The sequence below is a fragment of the Festucalex cinctus genome, chromosome 15 (assembly GCF_051991245.1).
Source record: "Festucalex cinctus isolate MCC-2025b chromosome 15, RoL_Fcin_1.0, whole genome shotgun sequence".
Lineage (NCBI taxonomy): Eukaryota > Metazoa > Chordata > Actinopteri > Syngnathiformes > Syngnathidae > Festucalex > Festucalex cinctus.
Genome location: NC_135425.1, coordinates 7,531,927 through 7,546,391, shown reverse-complemented (window position 1 = coordinate 7,546,391; position 14,465 = coordinate 7,531,927). Strand labels below are relative to the sequence as shown.

At 37.2% G+C, this 14,465-nt stretch overlaps 1 protein-coding gene across 2 annotated transcripts in view; it reads right to left on the bottom strand.

The window, feature by feature from the left end:
* tln1 (talin 1) overlaps positions 1-14,465 on the bottom strand; it is a 124,628-nt gene that overhangs the window by 22,818 nt on the left and 87,345 nt on the right. For both annotated transcript variants that reach the window (XM_077497256.1, XM_077497257.1), the window contains 10 exons: positions 14,236-14,337; positions 13,954-14,124; positions 11,911-12,159; positions 11,729-11,848; positions 11,505-11,651; positions 10,354-10,520; positions 6,142-6,325; positions 4,983-5,108; positions 942-1,058; positions 287-472 (listed from right to left, as the gene is read on the bottom strand). In XM_077497256.1, coding sequence (XP_077353382.1) covers positions 287-472; positions 942-1,058; positions 4,983-5,108; positions 6,142-6,325; positions 10,354-10,520; positions 11,505-11,651; positions 11,729-11,848; positions 11,911-12,159; positions 13,954-14,124; positions 14,236-14,337 — 1,569 coding nt within the window. The remainder of the gene's footprint in view (positions 1-286; positions 473-941; positions 1,059-4,982; positions 5,109-6,141; positions 6,326-10,353; positions 10,521-11,504; positions 11,652-11,728; positions 11,849-11,910; positions 12,160-13,953; positions 14,125-14,235; positions 14,338-14,465) is intronic.

The following is a 14,465-nucleotide window of genomic DNA, read 5'->3' as shown; positions in this document are numbered from 1 at the left end:
GAAACATACCGGTACTTTTTTTCTAATGAAAAATGGAATGTGATCTTTCATGTGGTAGCCACATTGTATATGTAGTAAAAGAACACAATAATCTGTTTGCCTTGAAAAATGAGTTAAAATGCTTGAAATCGGCTGGCACTGTTGGGGTTGTTTTTTTTTTGGATAACGTGTGGCAGTAAAAAAGTTAAAGAATGTCTTTCACAAACCCCCATTGTTCAACAAAACAATTGCCACCCGTGTGCCATGATACAAACTTCAAAAATATCCGATATGAGTTTCCATTGACCTTGCAGGAGTGTAGCATGTCAGCAATGGCCCTTCTGCTGAGGTTGGCAGTTGCAATGATGTCCTCTTGGCGACAAGAGTTCCCAGCAGCCACTGCCTTAGCTGTTGCCATGGTGATGCCCTTAGTCATGCGAATGAACTCCTCAGGTGTGGTCGTCTTTGCCGGCGGGTCTGAGCTGCTGAATGTCTGAGACATTTATTCAACAAATGGCCTTCAATTAGTATATACCATAAAAAGAACACTATAAAACTAGAAATCCATAGTGATGGATGATGACGATTCATTCAATCTTCCGATTACAAACATTATCACGCATAGTTTTTACTGCATATAAAATTTGGAGGTGGTTGTCTGGTTATAAAACCTTTGACATGAAGCTGTAATAAAATACAATTTGAGCCATAAAAGACTCATAATGTATATTATTTACTTTAAATAATAAGTATAAGGCTTGAAATATATTTTTTCCTTTGCGGAGCAGTTTTGCGAATCAAAGGCTTCATTCGAGGAACAACTTTCTTACTGAGGGGCATTTTTTCCCCCAACTTAATCCCATGGAACTGAAGCAAGGATTTTATTAAACAATAAAAATGTGACAAAAATGAATCAACAATTGTTTTTCTTTTCTCTAGAATCAATCCGTGTCATTACTAACCGCCAGCTCCTGCCTGATGTGTTCAATCGTGGCCTCCAAAGCTCTGGTGCCCTTCGTGGCTTCATCCTCAACAGCCTTTACCGTCTTCAAGAGCGATGTAACATTCGTCACCATCACCTGTTGCAGACATAGATTATCATATGGATTAAAAGCTCATGAATGCTAGTATCCAAATATCTCTTCATTTCATTCCAACCCAGGTCCACATCAGTACCAGCGAATCAATCTTCTGTCTGGAGTGAGTTTTACAACACTGAGGAATGAGGAATTTATTAAGATTACAAATTGTTAAACTGTATGTTCACTTGTCGGTGAATTGTGTTGATGATCATTGACAGACAGTGAGCACTGCTGACAAAGGGTGTTAAAAGAAAAGAAAAAAGTGACAGACGAAAATAAAAGAGGATTTTGCACTTTACATAGGTGTAACGGTTCTAACAGCGTTGAACATTTGGGAGAGCATCAAAAAGCCCAAATCAAGTTTGAAGTGATGGAATCGGAGGTGTTAGTGGAAGAGGCAAACCAACAAATTGTATTAACATATATTGTAATGAAATTTAAATTGTGCCTGCAGCACCGTAAATGTCATGTTTTGTTTGATTTACCTCATCCCAAGTGTGTGGTGATTGGATGGACTGTATGTGCACATCCTTCATAACGTTGTGTTTAAAACATGGGAGGGCACACCCAGAAAACTGCTCTGGGAGAGGCCAGTCAACTGAAATAGTGTGCCGAAATGACCCAGGAGCATGGAAATGCATAGTTGAAAGGAATTTTGTCATAGGTATTATGCAGTGTTGCCATAGTTGCCTCGGGGGGTTGGGGACCTTTCCGGGCCAATCCGTGTGAATTCACACAAATCGCCTGAACCTTCCCAGTGACAACTCTTCAATTTGCTTTCAATTTTCTTTCCATAAGTGACTTATGATGTCAAAAGAAAGAATACGAAGTTTGAGCTTCCTAGCTCAAACGGTTTTCGAGTTATGGCCCTTCAAAGTTTGGCTGACGCCCACTTTTGGGATCCAGAAATTGCACGCTACATTTTGCACCATATTTGGAGGCCCGTATCTTTTGTTTTAAGGTAGGCATACAGCTGTAAATAGATATATGTATACATATATACTGGCCCTGTCTATCAGAAACCATCCTTAAAAGTAGAATAGGTTAACTGTTTTTAGTAGGGGTGTGAATTGCCTAGTACCTGACGATTCGATTCGTATCACGATTCATAGGTCACGATTCGACACCGATTAATTCTGATACGAATTTATAAGTCCATTGTTGGGATTTTTTTTGCATTTAAATTTAGAAAATACTAATCAGTAAACTTGTACAGTGTAAGATTTGTATGAAAATGTATTAGTTATTTATCTGAAAGTTCAGTCTTATACAGGTTGTAATCTGTTTCATGTTTGAACAGCATTGAAATAAAATATTAAGGCTTAATGTTCCATTAATATAACATTTTTCCATGCTTAAGGTGTGAACCCAAAGACGTTTTGGTAAATATTTTTCCATCAAAAATGGATATTTAAAAATCGATTCGGCCGCCTATTGAATCGATTCGAGAATTGCGCAATGTAATATCGCGATATATTGCTGAATCGATTTTTTTTTAGCACCCCTAGTTTTTAGAGATATTAACCCTTTAAATATGTTTTTTTTTTTTTAATTACGTACAGTGGAACTTCTACTTACAAACGTCTCTTCATACGAAATTTTCGAGTTACGATACGCCTCAACGGGAAAATATTGCCTCTTGTTACGAAAGAAATTTCTAGATACAAAAGGTAAAAATACATTACCGAACACAACATACTTTCGGCTATGGCTATTTCCTACCATAGGTACCTATGAGCGTAAATACTAGATCGGTGTTTGTGCATCGTTCTGGCATCCCATCGGCTAAGAGGAACCTCTACCATAGGTATCTATGAGCGTATACTAGATCGGTGTTTGTGCATGTTTCTGGCATCCAATTAGCTAAGAGGAACCTCTACCATAGGTATGAACTTATACTAGATCGGTGTCTATACAGCGTCCTCATCATTCATCCCGCGGCCCATGAGGTGTTCCGATAGTTTTTCGGAAATGTATGAACTAACGGCCAACAAATTTTTGCAAAAATTCAAACAATTGGTGATTGATGAAGGCACAGTAAGTTTTTAATTGAGACGAGACGGGCCTTTTTTTGAAAAAGAAGCCTCGCCATACTGGAAGTTTCCATGAAGTTTTAGAATTTGTTTAAAAGAATCGCTCAGAAAAAGTGTTCACCAGTCGGGCGTTTGCTCACTAAGATGATGTTTGCCTTGGACATTTCCGAAGGATTGTTTAAAAAAAAAAATAAAAAAATAAAAAATAAAAATAAAAAAAAAGCAAACATCCACGGATCAGTTCTTTACAAAACACCAGGCAAAAAAAAAAAAAAAAAACACTTCTGAGAGAGGAGAACATGAACCAAAGAAGGCAAAAAAATGATGAGGACATCAGTTAAAAAGGTAAATGACCATCATTTTTATTCTTTACTCTATTCTTTGTTTTTTACATTATGCACAACTATCATTTATTGTGCAATAATCTAATTGTAACATGTATTTGTTACATGTTTTGATGCATTTTTATGCTTTATAAAACATTTATGTCTGAATTTTGGGAGGCTTGGAACGGATTAGGGCATTTACATGGAAAATGCGTCTCGACTTACAAAATTTTCTACTTAATTCCAGAACCAATTAATTTCGTAAGTAGAGGTAACCACTGTAATACATATGGTTGACATTTTGGGGGTTCTTGGAAATAATTTGTGCTGATGGGGTTTGAAATGCTTTCTCATCACATTTGGGAACGCTACTATGTATTTAGAGAGTATTAAAAGGGCAGGATGCAAGATTCAGAGTTTTTGCACATTTGCGACACCTCTTGCGACGTGCGACGTGCACACAGCCAGGAGCGTGTGCGACTTTTCGGGCACGAGCAAACCTCCAAATTAATCGAACAAACGTAAACACGGAGCACAGCGCCTTTTTCATAGGCTTAATAATGTCTACAGAGGTAAGAAACGTATTAATCTTCAATTACTTTGTATGTGAAAGTCATTTGAGTGACAAAAGCTTACGTAATTACAACCTTCCAAACGTAAATAGTTCATCCCGTGAATCCGATGACATTGAGGATAGCAGTGCGTTGCTAATATGCCCAAGCGCGGAGACATTAGTTAGCGACCGTGTGGTAGTTTTATTCTGCACTGCTAATCATAAATAGACCCTATAGTATTTTCGTTACGAAGTCTTGCCTTTTTAGCAAAAAGTCAGCAAGCTGTGGGTCCCGTTTCATCCCCAGGATAGCTCTTAGCTATCTCCACCTGACGAACGCTGCTCCTATATTTATCCGCGTCCTCCCCACACACACCCTCTTGGTTACCTACATACCACACTCCTGAATATTTTGCTGAAAGGTGAGTGATTGTTATGCCTGAGCATCACTGGTATGATATGACTCTTTGTAATGAATCGATTTCAATTGTCAGACTTCAGACAATTCATGAGCCCTGAAATTGCATTGCTGAGTAGACGATATGTCGCGATAAAGTTTCTGGCATTGGAAAACTGTTTGCATGAGTGAAAAAGTTTTTGCAACTGCCTCTCATTTTGCCTGCGCCACGTGAGCACTGTTTGTGTGCTTTTGGTATTTCATGACGCAAAGACAGACATTACAATTCGTCTTGGTTTTCAGCAATCACATTGTGCATGCAATGTTCATTTCTTTGCATAAAGTTCTCTTAGAATGCGCAAAATGAACTGTGCAGCAAGTGTCCACAGTTACTTCAGTAGATCATCTCTCACATATTTGTATAAAAACTATCAATTTGTGCCCATTTTACGTGTTGAAAAATTTGTAAACCAGAGAAGGTGAAAATCTCTTTTTTTAGTTCTTCTCCTTTCATTTTTGCCTTTGAGTGTGAAGCTGAATGAAGTTAGAGAGTAGCAGTACATGCTTGTAAACTTCAACATGTGTCATGTGAATGCGCCTTTTGTCTTTTACCTTGGCAGAATTCTTAAGCTGGAGCATGCTGGGATCATCATGAGGTTTGCCTGCAGCTGCCTTGGTGCTGCTGATGAGGTTGCCCAGAGCTTTGGCCACATCTTTCACTGCATTGATAAGAACCACCTGGAGCAAAAGTAAACCACAAAATACACTTTTTTTCAGTCGTATGTTTAACTTTTCCGACTTCTTATTCCATCTTATTTTTTCATTACGCTTGTGTTTATTTTATCACAACTTGGTCTAGTAATCCTCTTTAGCTCTAGATCAGTGGTGTCCAAACTACGGCCCGGGGGCCATTTGTGGCCCGCCGTCCATTTTTTAGTGGCCTGCGACATATGGTAAAAATGACATTCGATTCAGTTCAAATAAAATAAAAACTAAAATGTTTGGAGATGGTCAAAGTAAGAAGGAAGGGTGTCAAAAAACAGGTGCCATTAAAGGTTATTTTAGTTCATTAAAACTAACGAAAACTAAAATTAAAAACCAATTTCGTTAACGAAATAAAACAAAAACGAAGATGAACTAACTGAAACTACATTTTAGGTTTACAAAACTAACTAAAATAAAACTATAATTATAGCAAAAATGTCCTTCGTTTTAGTCTTTGGTAATTAATTTAATGCATGAGCCTTAGGGGACGATTTTAAATGTGATTTTAAATGTGATTTTTTTTTAATATAAACCGGAATAATGACGCCGCGCCCATGGTGTTTTTTTAAATATTGCGCACAATACTACACATTAAAAAAAAACAACAAAAAAAACTAAAACTAATACTGAAATTAACTACATTAAAACTAAGCATTTATTAAAGCACTAAAACTAATAAAAAACTAACAGAACCACCCTGAAAACCAATTAAAACTAACTAAACTCAAAACAAAATAAAAACTAAAATGAAAAATTCCCAAACTATAATAACCCTACTGCCATATTACAAATAAATTGGTTTATGTACTGTAGCATTTTTCTAAATATGCAAAGCACAACTAAATTATTTGTACAATTTTTAGGACTAAACACAATTTCTCTCATAACATTATGTGGCCCTTGCGTCCTTCTGATTTTCTGTATGTGGCCCTCAAATGAAAAAGTTTGGACAACCCTGCTCGAGATCAATGTAAGAACATTTTTATCTTGAGAAGCATCCACACACCTGCGTCTCGGGATCTTCAGAACCAAGGCTGGCGGCTCCCAGTTTGACCACATCAGCCAATTTGGTAATGGTGCACACCGAAGATTGGGCAGCCTGGGCCAGTTTTTCTTGACTGGCTCCGGCACCAGATACTAAGAGCTTGGTGTCCTCCACTAGAGCCTTGGCTGTCTTCAGGATGTATTCTCTGTACACAAGGAAGTTGAAAAGTCACTCGTAGGAAAGACAAATTGAGCACATTTTGAGAGAGAGAGAGAGAGAGAGAGAGAGAGAGAGAGAGAGAGAGAGAGAGAGAGAGAGAGAGAGAGAGAGAGAGAGAGAGAGAACAGTAATTTGTTAAACTACACCTCAGTCCTCTTTAGTCCATGTTAAATGTAATACCCAATTATTAACTAGGGATGTAACGATATCGAATCATCACGATACGATTTTATCACGATATGAAGGTCACGATATGATAATTATCACGATATTGTGCGGGCGTTGGCGATATTTAAAAAAGATCAGAATATTGTAAAAAAAAAAAGAGCTCATACTAAAAAAAATAAATAAATAAAAAATATATATATTTTTTTTTAAAGCACAATATTGTGCTTTTGTATATAACAGCAATGCATATAAACCATCTAAATCTCTAATAACAACAGTGAGGCTCTTACTTGCTAATGCAAGCACACATTGGTCGCTTCACAAGCAAATTAGGTTCCCCTTCATCTGACAACTAGCATAGATTTTAAACATAGAAGGCCAAAACATCCCTAATGAAAATTTAATTGGACTAATAAAATAGCCACTAGAGGGTGCTAGTTCTGCACTAATGGAAATCAACCTGACTTTTTTTTAACAGATGTGTTCTTTTTAAGTATTGTGAACATGACGACGATGATATTGTGGCAGTTTTAATATCACGATATCACGATATTGCCCATATCGTGACATCCCTATTATTAAGCTCAAAATACATGAAAACTAAAAAAAATATGACTAAATTCACAATTTTACAATCAGTCCAACAGATCATTTAGGTTTTCTAATGCTGTCATTATATTTTTAAATACTTACCTCCATAAAAGCAAAAAAAGAATGTATTATTCACAAATCAATGAATAATGTGCCTCAATAAACACCTCAATACCCACTTGAACTTCTTAAGTGAACATTCTAAATTTGGAGAATTGGGAGCTAGACATTTAATGACACATGATCCTCCATAAAGCCTTTCTTCAGTCCCTTGCTATTTTAACACGAGAAGCACTTCATCCACTCAGATATAGTATTGTGGTGACTGAAAAGTGCTCGAATTGTTCTTTTAAAACAAGTAAGAGAAGGTGAAACTAGAGCATATCTACTCATGATGGCAAAAATTGGTTTGTTATAGTTGACTGAAATAAGAGATTTCTTATAAGAATGTCATTTAACCTGATTTATTATAGGCCTGGAAGCACTGCCACTAACTAGTGCCTAAGCATGATAAATGTTATGTGGAATAATATCTGAAATGGCCTGGTCATGACGTGAATTAGAGATGAACTTTCTCAGGACATTTGCGTGTGGTAAATTATTTCTTCAATACAAAACATATAAAGTGCATGGAGAAGAGAGAGAGAGAGAGAGAGAACACTATGTCGATTGGTTCACCGATAGAGTAACAGCTTTTTGTGAAGGAAGTGCGATGATATGGGGCAGCTCCTACGTCATTGGATAAACGATGCTCGTCATCATTGGACCCATTTTCAATGCAGAGAGATATCAAAATCAGATCAATTTCGTATCTCCAAAGTCTGGAAGCGACCGTTATCCTCCAAGACGACAACACTTGACCCCAGACTGTGGGCTTTATCAGACACTACCTCCACAATTTGGGAGTGACCTGCCAGCTTTCCTGACATGAATCCCATTGAACACTTGGGGATCAGATAGGGTGTACTGTTTGTGACTAAAACAAACATGTTGGCTGGCTTACAACAAATGCTGGTTGAAGAATGGCTGCCATGCCACAGCAATGTGTGACCACGCTGATGAGCAGCATGGGGCTGTTGTGGCTGCGTATGGTACTTCAACACACTACTAGGCTCCTAATTGTCGAGCGATTACATTGTTAATTTGCCAATATGTCTTGCTTCATCAACCGTCCACCATCCAACCCATCAAACAGAAAACAATCAACAGCAACATTGGTTGTTTAACAGCGAAGATTTGACAAATTTTGCTGCTGATCATCTCACAATACATATCTCTTACAAATGAAATAATAGAATTTTTTTGTGTGGTGGGGTGCTGTGTTGAGATTATCTGAGAACACTACAGACTAGGGCTGGGTCTAAAATATCGATATATCGATATCGAATTGATATTCCTCTTCCTTAGCCCAATATCGATTCATAAAACCATGAATTGATACTTTTAATATGGCTTTTTTCACCCCGTAAATTAATGTGCCAAATACCTCCCAAAAGAAGTAAGGTAAGAATTGGACATAAAACCACAAAATGTGGATGCATAATTATGTACTATGGCTGTGTCGCTTAATAGTAGGGATGTAACGATAAGCGCAATATCGTGATATTAAGACTGCCACAATATCGTTGTCGTCATGTTCACGATAGCAACAAGCAGCTTTAAAAAAAAAAGTCATGTTGATTTCCATTTGTGCAGTTCTATCACCCTCTGGTGGCTATTTTTTTTAGTGCAATTTAATCTTCATTAGAGATGTTTTGGCCCTTCTATGCTGAAAATCTACGCTAATTGTCAGATGAAGAGGAACGTAACATGCCTGTGAAGCAAGTCAATATGTGGAGGAACTCTATGTGTGCATGTATTAACAACATAATATAATAATATTAACATAATAATAATAATAATAATAATAATAATTAGGGGTGTTAAAAAAAAATCGATTCGGCGATATATCGCGATACTACATCGCGCGATTCTCGAATCGATTCAATAATTGGCAGAATCGATTTTTTTTTTTTTTTTTTTTTTTTTTTTTTTTTTTTTTTTAGGATTCACACCTTGAGCATGGAAGAATGTTATATGAACGGCACATTAAGCCTTAATATTTTTATTTTAATGCTGTTCAAACATGAAACAGATTACAACCTCTGTAAGACTGAAATTTCAGATAAATAAATAATACATTTTCATATAAATCTTACACTCTACAAGCTTACTGATTAGTATTTTCTAAATATGAATGAAAAAAAATCGCAACAATCGACTTATAAATTCGTATCGGGATTAATCGGTATCGAATCGTGACCATTCGTATCGGGATTAATCGGTATCGAATCGAATCGTGACCTGTGAATCGTGATACGAATCGAATCGTCAGGTACTAGGCAATTCACACCCCTAATAATAATAAAATGCAATAATATTAATAATAATAACAACATCGATGTTATGTACAAAAGCACAATGTTGTGCTATTTTTTAGTATGAGCTCTTTTTTTTTTTTTTTTACAGTAGTGTGACCTCCCCACAATATCGTGCTAATTATCATATCGTGAGCTTGATATCTCACCCTCTCTTTTTATTTGGTATTCACGCCCCTAGTTACATGGGTGTTCCAACCCTAAAAATTCTAATTTATACTTACAATTATTCCTACACTGGAACCTTACAGTATAAAATCTGCCACAGGAATGTAAATGTTGTGTTTTTGCCACTTTATTTATATAGCGCTGTGGCTGTAATTGATTTCAATTATTATTTATGGTTTTGATACAGGTCATGTTCAATAAAACATACATGAACATGATTAATGTAACTGTATTGGAGGAATCAATTATAAATGTAAATATTCATATTTTGATTAATGCACCAAGTAAGAGAAAGAAGTTTCTATTTTTGCAGCATTGCTACTTCTTGGAATGTCTTCTATATAAAAGTAAACTGGTACTGCATAAAATCTTTAACTGAATCGAAAATCAATGTGAATCGTAACTCGAATCGAACTCTTCTGAATTGAATCGAATCGATTTTGGAAATCTGAACGACCAAAACTGCTTAATGGCTGATTTTTTATCTTTCTGTGTGGGGTCTGCCAAAGATAAAAAAAATAAAAATAAAAATAAAATAAAAATCTTCTAAAATGTGAAAAATCCCACCAGGCTTTTTTAGTAGGCCCATTCATAATTTTGGTGTAAATTTTTCTGTTTTATTCCAATTTGCTCATAATTCAAACTGTATTATCTCTGCAGTGAAATGTACCTGTGGTCTGCAAAAGTCTCTGCATTCTCTCTGTTTAGTGTCCCAGCAGTGGCAAACATGATGGTGGTGTCAAGGTCGGCGATGATTCCAGCCACAGCACTGGCTGCAGTGATGCAAGCCTGGGTGCCACGGTTACCTGCCTGGAGGGCTGCCAGCACATGTGACACCTACAAGAAGATCAATTTTATAAGAACTGGAACGTTTGGTTGACATTTCAGGATGGGATGAACCTAAAAATGCACTATAACTTTTACAGGTTTTTGTTATGTACTGAGAGGTTTGGATCCCAAAGGCGCAGACCCAAATAAGATTTTGTCTATTTATTCACATCGAGAGGCACAGAAACTCAGAGACGCTGTACCCGGGAACAGGTGGACAATAATCCGACAAAACAAACACAATTCTCAGACTCTTAAATAGACAGTTAATCAATCTCATTGGTTGTGGCTAGACATGTGGGTACTAGTACTGACATGGAATTCTCTGATTGGCTGTTGACTCGGTAAATACTCCTGACATCAACAAACATCATATAGCATAAAACTAGTTGAAACTGGATGCTGTTACATCAATACCAAAACAGACACGTAACGGGTCATGAACTCTACTCAAACTTAACCTAGGCGTGACCCCAGACATGAGACCAGACCCAAACATTACTCCTGCATGACTCAAGTCATGACAGTTTTATCTTTAAGTTAATTTAAAAACCTGTATGTACAGTGCCGGTTTACACAATAAAATTACAAAGGAAAATTATTATTAGCGCACCCACTTTGTTAATGCTAGGCATGAACCTTCCAAATCATTATTATTGTAACAACCCTGCATTTATGCTTTATATGAAATCATGTTAAGAGTTCTCCGGTTCTCTATTTGGTTCTCTATTGACTGAGACCTGGCCTGTGATTGGATGAGAATGTCAGGGGGCGGGAATGACCAAAAAAATGGAGAGCAGCGACCGTGTGTGTATGTAGGGCAGCCAGTCACATACATTTGTTATTATTATGTATTTAAGAAGCTCTTGGTTAGACTGGTAAGAGTTGCACTATATAAACATAAATTAAATTTCTTACATTTATTTATTTATTGTATTATATTGTAAAATCTCGTTTAGCCTTGACCAGAGAACAAGGACGAGCAAAACTGACCTTCTCGGAGACTTTCCGAGCACTTTCAATCAGTTCCTTCTTGGTGAATGAATCGTTGGGGCTGCACTGCAGAGCTCCAGCTTTGGTCACCAGGCCAGTGCAGCTGAAACCCAGTTCACCCACCTGCTTCTTTATATGAGAACCAATCTGGAAAAGAGAAAAATGAGTGAATACTGCTGATCTGCTGCACTCATGTTTATGACTAGCTTTGGTTGATGATATACCTCATCATTTTCTGCAGTTATCGCTGCATATTTGGCTTCATTTGCCAGATTTCCGAACTCATTAGTCAGCTGATTGGCCAGCCCGCCAAGGTCATCGGGGTTGGTGTTAGACTTGGTCACCTGAAAAAAAGATGAGACTCATGTAGATGTGCCACATCTAGCAGTCCAGTTTGCCAGCTTACCATCTCCTGCACAGTAACAGCAATGGCCTTGGCCGTCTTAACCATTGTGGTCTGGTAGTCCACAAAGGTGCCCTCAGGCTCAAGTGTAGGTGCATCTTCCATCTTATTGATGCCGTCGTTGATGGAGTCCACCATGCCGCCCACAGCACCCGCCGCGCTGGCAGCTTCAGCCAGAGTGGCCCCCAAATCATCCACTGCTTCCTTCATCATCTGCACTGACTCCTCCAGAGCCTCCTGCATGTGAGCTGCCTGGAAAAGGAATTTCTATTTGACTTCATGATGCTTCAAGGTGAAGTTAACCTTTAACATTTCTTGACAATATGTTATCTATGACCTCGCTAGTCTAAGCATGATATTCTGATTACTTTTGTGGAATACGAGTTATGCAGAAAAATCTAGCGCTTTTAATCTATCTCAGGGGGTGACCATTTTGTCACTTGCTGTCAACTGAAGATGACATCAATGTTGGTCAGGGCTCAGACAGCGACCAATCACACAGCTCACCTGTTTTCTGAAGCTGAGCTGTGATTGGTTGTCACCTGAGACCTGAGCAACTGTCATGTCATTTTCACTTGACAGCAAGTGACAAAATGACCACCTTCTAATATTGATTTAAAAAATAGAAATAAAAAATTGCTGGATTTTGTTGCTAACTCATATTCCACTAATCCAGTGATTCTCAAATATTTTCTGTCATGCCTGCCCCTAGTAAGAAGAAAACATCTCGCACCCCCCCCCCCCTTCCCCCACCCCCATGCGACTATAACTAGTATCATTTATCTATAAAATTGTTGAAAGAAATATGGACCAACTTACAACAAAGAATAGCTTTATTAACTGTAACAGAAAAGATTTAAAGTGCATCTGAAATTCAAAAATAAAATTAAATCCTTAATTAAACTATAAACATTTTTTGACTGACCATGTCCAACCATATGATACGGAAAAATCAAATTACATAAAATCAATAATGCATTCAAACTGATCACCAACATTAACTAAGGAGCACAATATTAAAAAAAAAAAAAAAAAAAAAAAAACTTTTAAACTTGCAAAACAAAAATGTAAAATAATTTGTGCTGATTTTTTTTGTTTGCTGTGTGCAAAGCGCGCATGCTCAGTGCAAACAAAACCCCTACACCACCGAGCGAATAATCCCTGTGCACACTCTGACAATAATGAGAGCGCCACTGCCCCCTAACGTAGTGGAAGTGCAATTGCACTTTATTCTAGGACAGAAAAAAATAAAAAATAAAAAAAATAAAAAAAATAATAAAAAAGCATGTTCCCCGAGGTCAAACGCGCCACCCTGGATGGAGCCTCACTATTTGAGAAGCACTGCATTAATCTAATGTAATATTAATGAAAATCTCGTAAGGCTGGGCGATATGACCTAATATAACGATAACCCCCCCCCCCCCCCCCTCAAAAAAACCCCCCCCAATAATAATAATAATAATAGCAATAATAATAAATAAATTAATAAATAAATAAATAAATAATTTGGACCACTAAATATGCCACGTGAAAATAACTGCAGGAAATGCAAATTAACTGCTTTTTTGTTGATTTATTGATCAACTGGCACACATTACTTTAAATGAATGATACATAAATTACAAAAATCTATTGTAACCATTAAAGTATAAATATTTAAAATAGCTTGCATGACTTGAACAATGTCACATTAGAACATGATAAAAAGATTACCTCTTGTAAACCTTTTTTTTTGTGCAACTACCTTGCGCAAAGGTACAGTATTTGTGTAAAGGCGGTAATGTATTTGTGGAGGTAATGTTTCTTGCAAAGAAATAATATAAATAATGCCATGTGCAAAGGAGGTAGTGTAGTTTGTAAACAAAATGCATAAAATAAAATAAAATGTTAATCAACACGTATCTTTAAAGTTAAAAAGAGTCAGCAATGTGCTGTACAATTAATTGAAAACACAGAATATAAAACAAACTAACATGTTCAAGTTGTATTGTATTGAACCATTTATGATATTACATTCATAACTGTTGATAAGCAGGGAAAAAGTACCTTGGGGTTTCCCCCAGCCTCCTTGGCAGTGTAGAGCATCTGTAGGGCTGACTCTGTCAGAGTTTTAGTTTGGTCTAAGACAGCCATCTGCTGTTGACTGCTAAGTATCTTCGACGCCGTGCCAATTGCTGCCATTATGAGGGGCTCAAAGTAACTGACCATTTGAGATACCTGTCGAGTGAACAACAAGATTAAACACATTTTTTGGAATATAACAGCAAGATGGACCAAGACTGAAAATAAGTCACTAAAACGTGAAGTGAGTCAATCTGTTTGTCTTACCTTGTGGCCCAACTGGGAGGCTTCAGAGCGAGCAGCCACAGCAACTGGATCGATCAAGTTGCTTATCTCATGAACTGAGGCAGCCATCTGCTCATGAAGGGCCTGCAACACATAACGCATAGAACCATCAAACACAGTCGCAATGCTCAATTGAAATAGCTGCCATAGCTGAGAACGGGCACTCTAATTAAATAGAGACAGACCCACAAATAGAAATATTGTCACTTTGA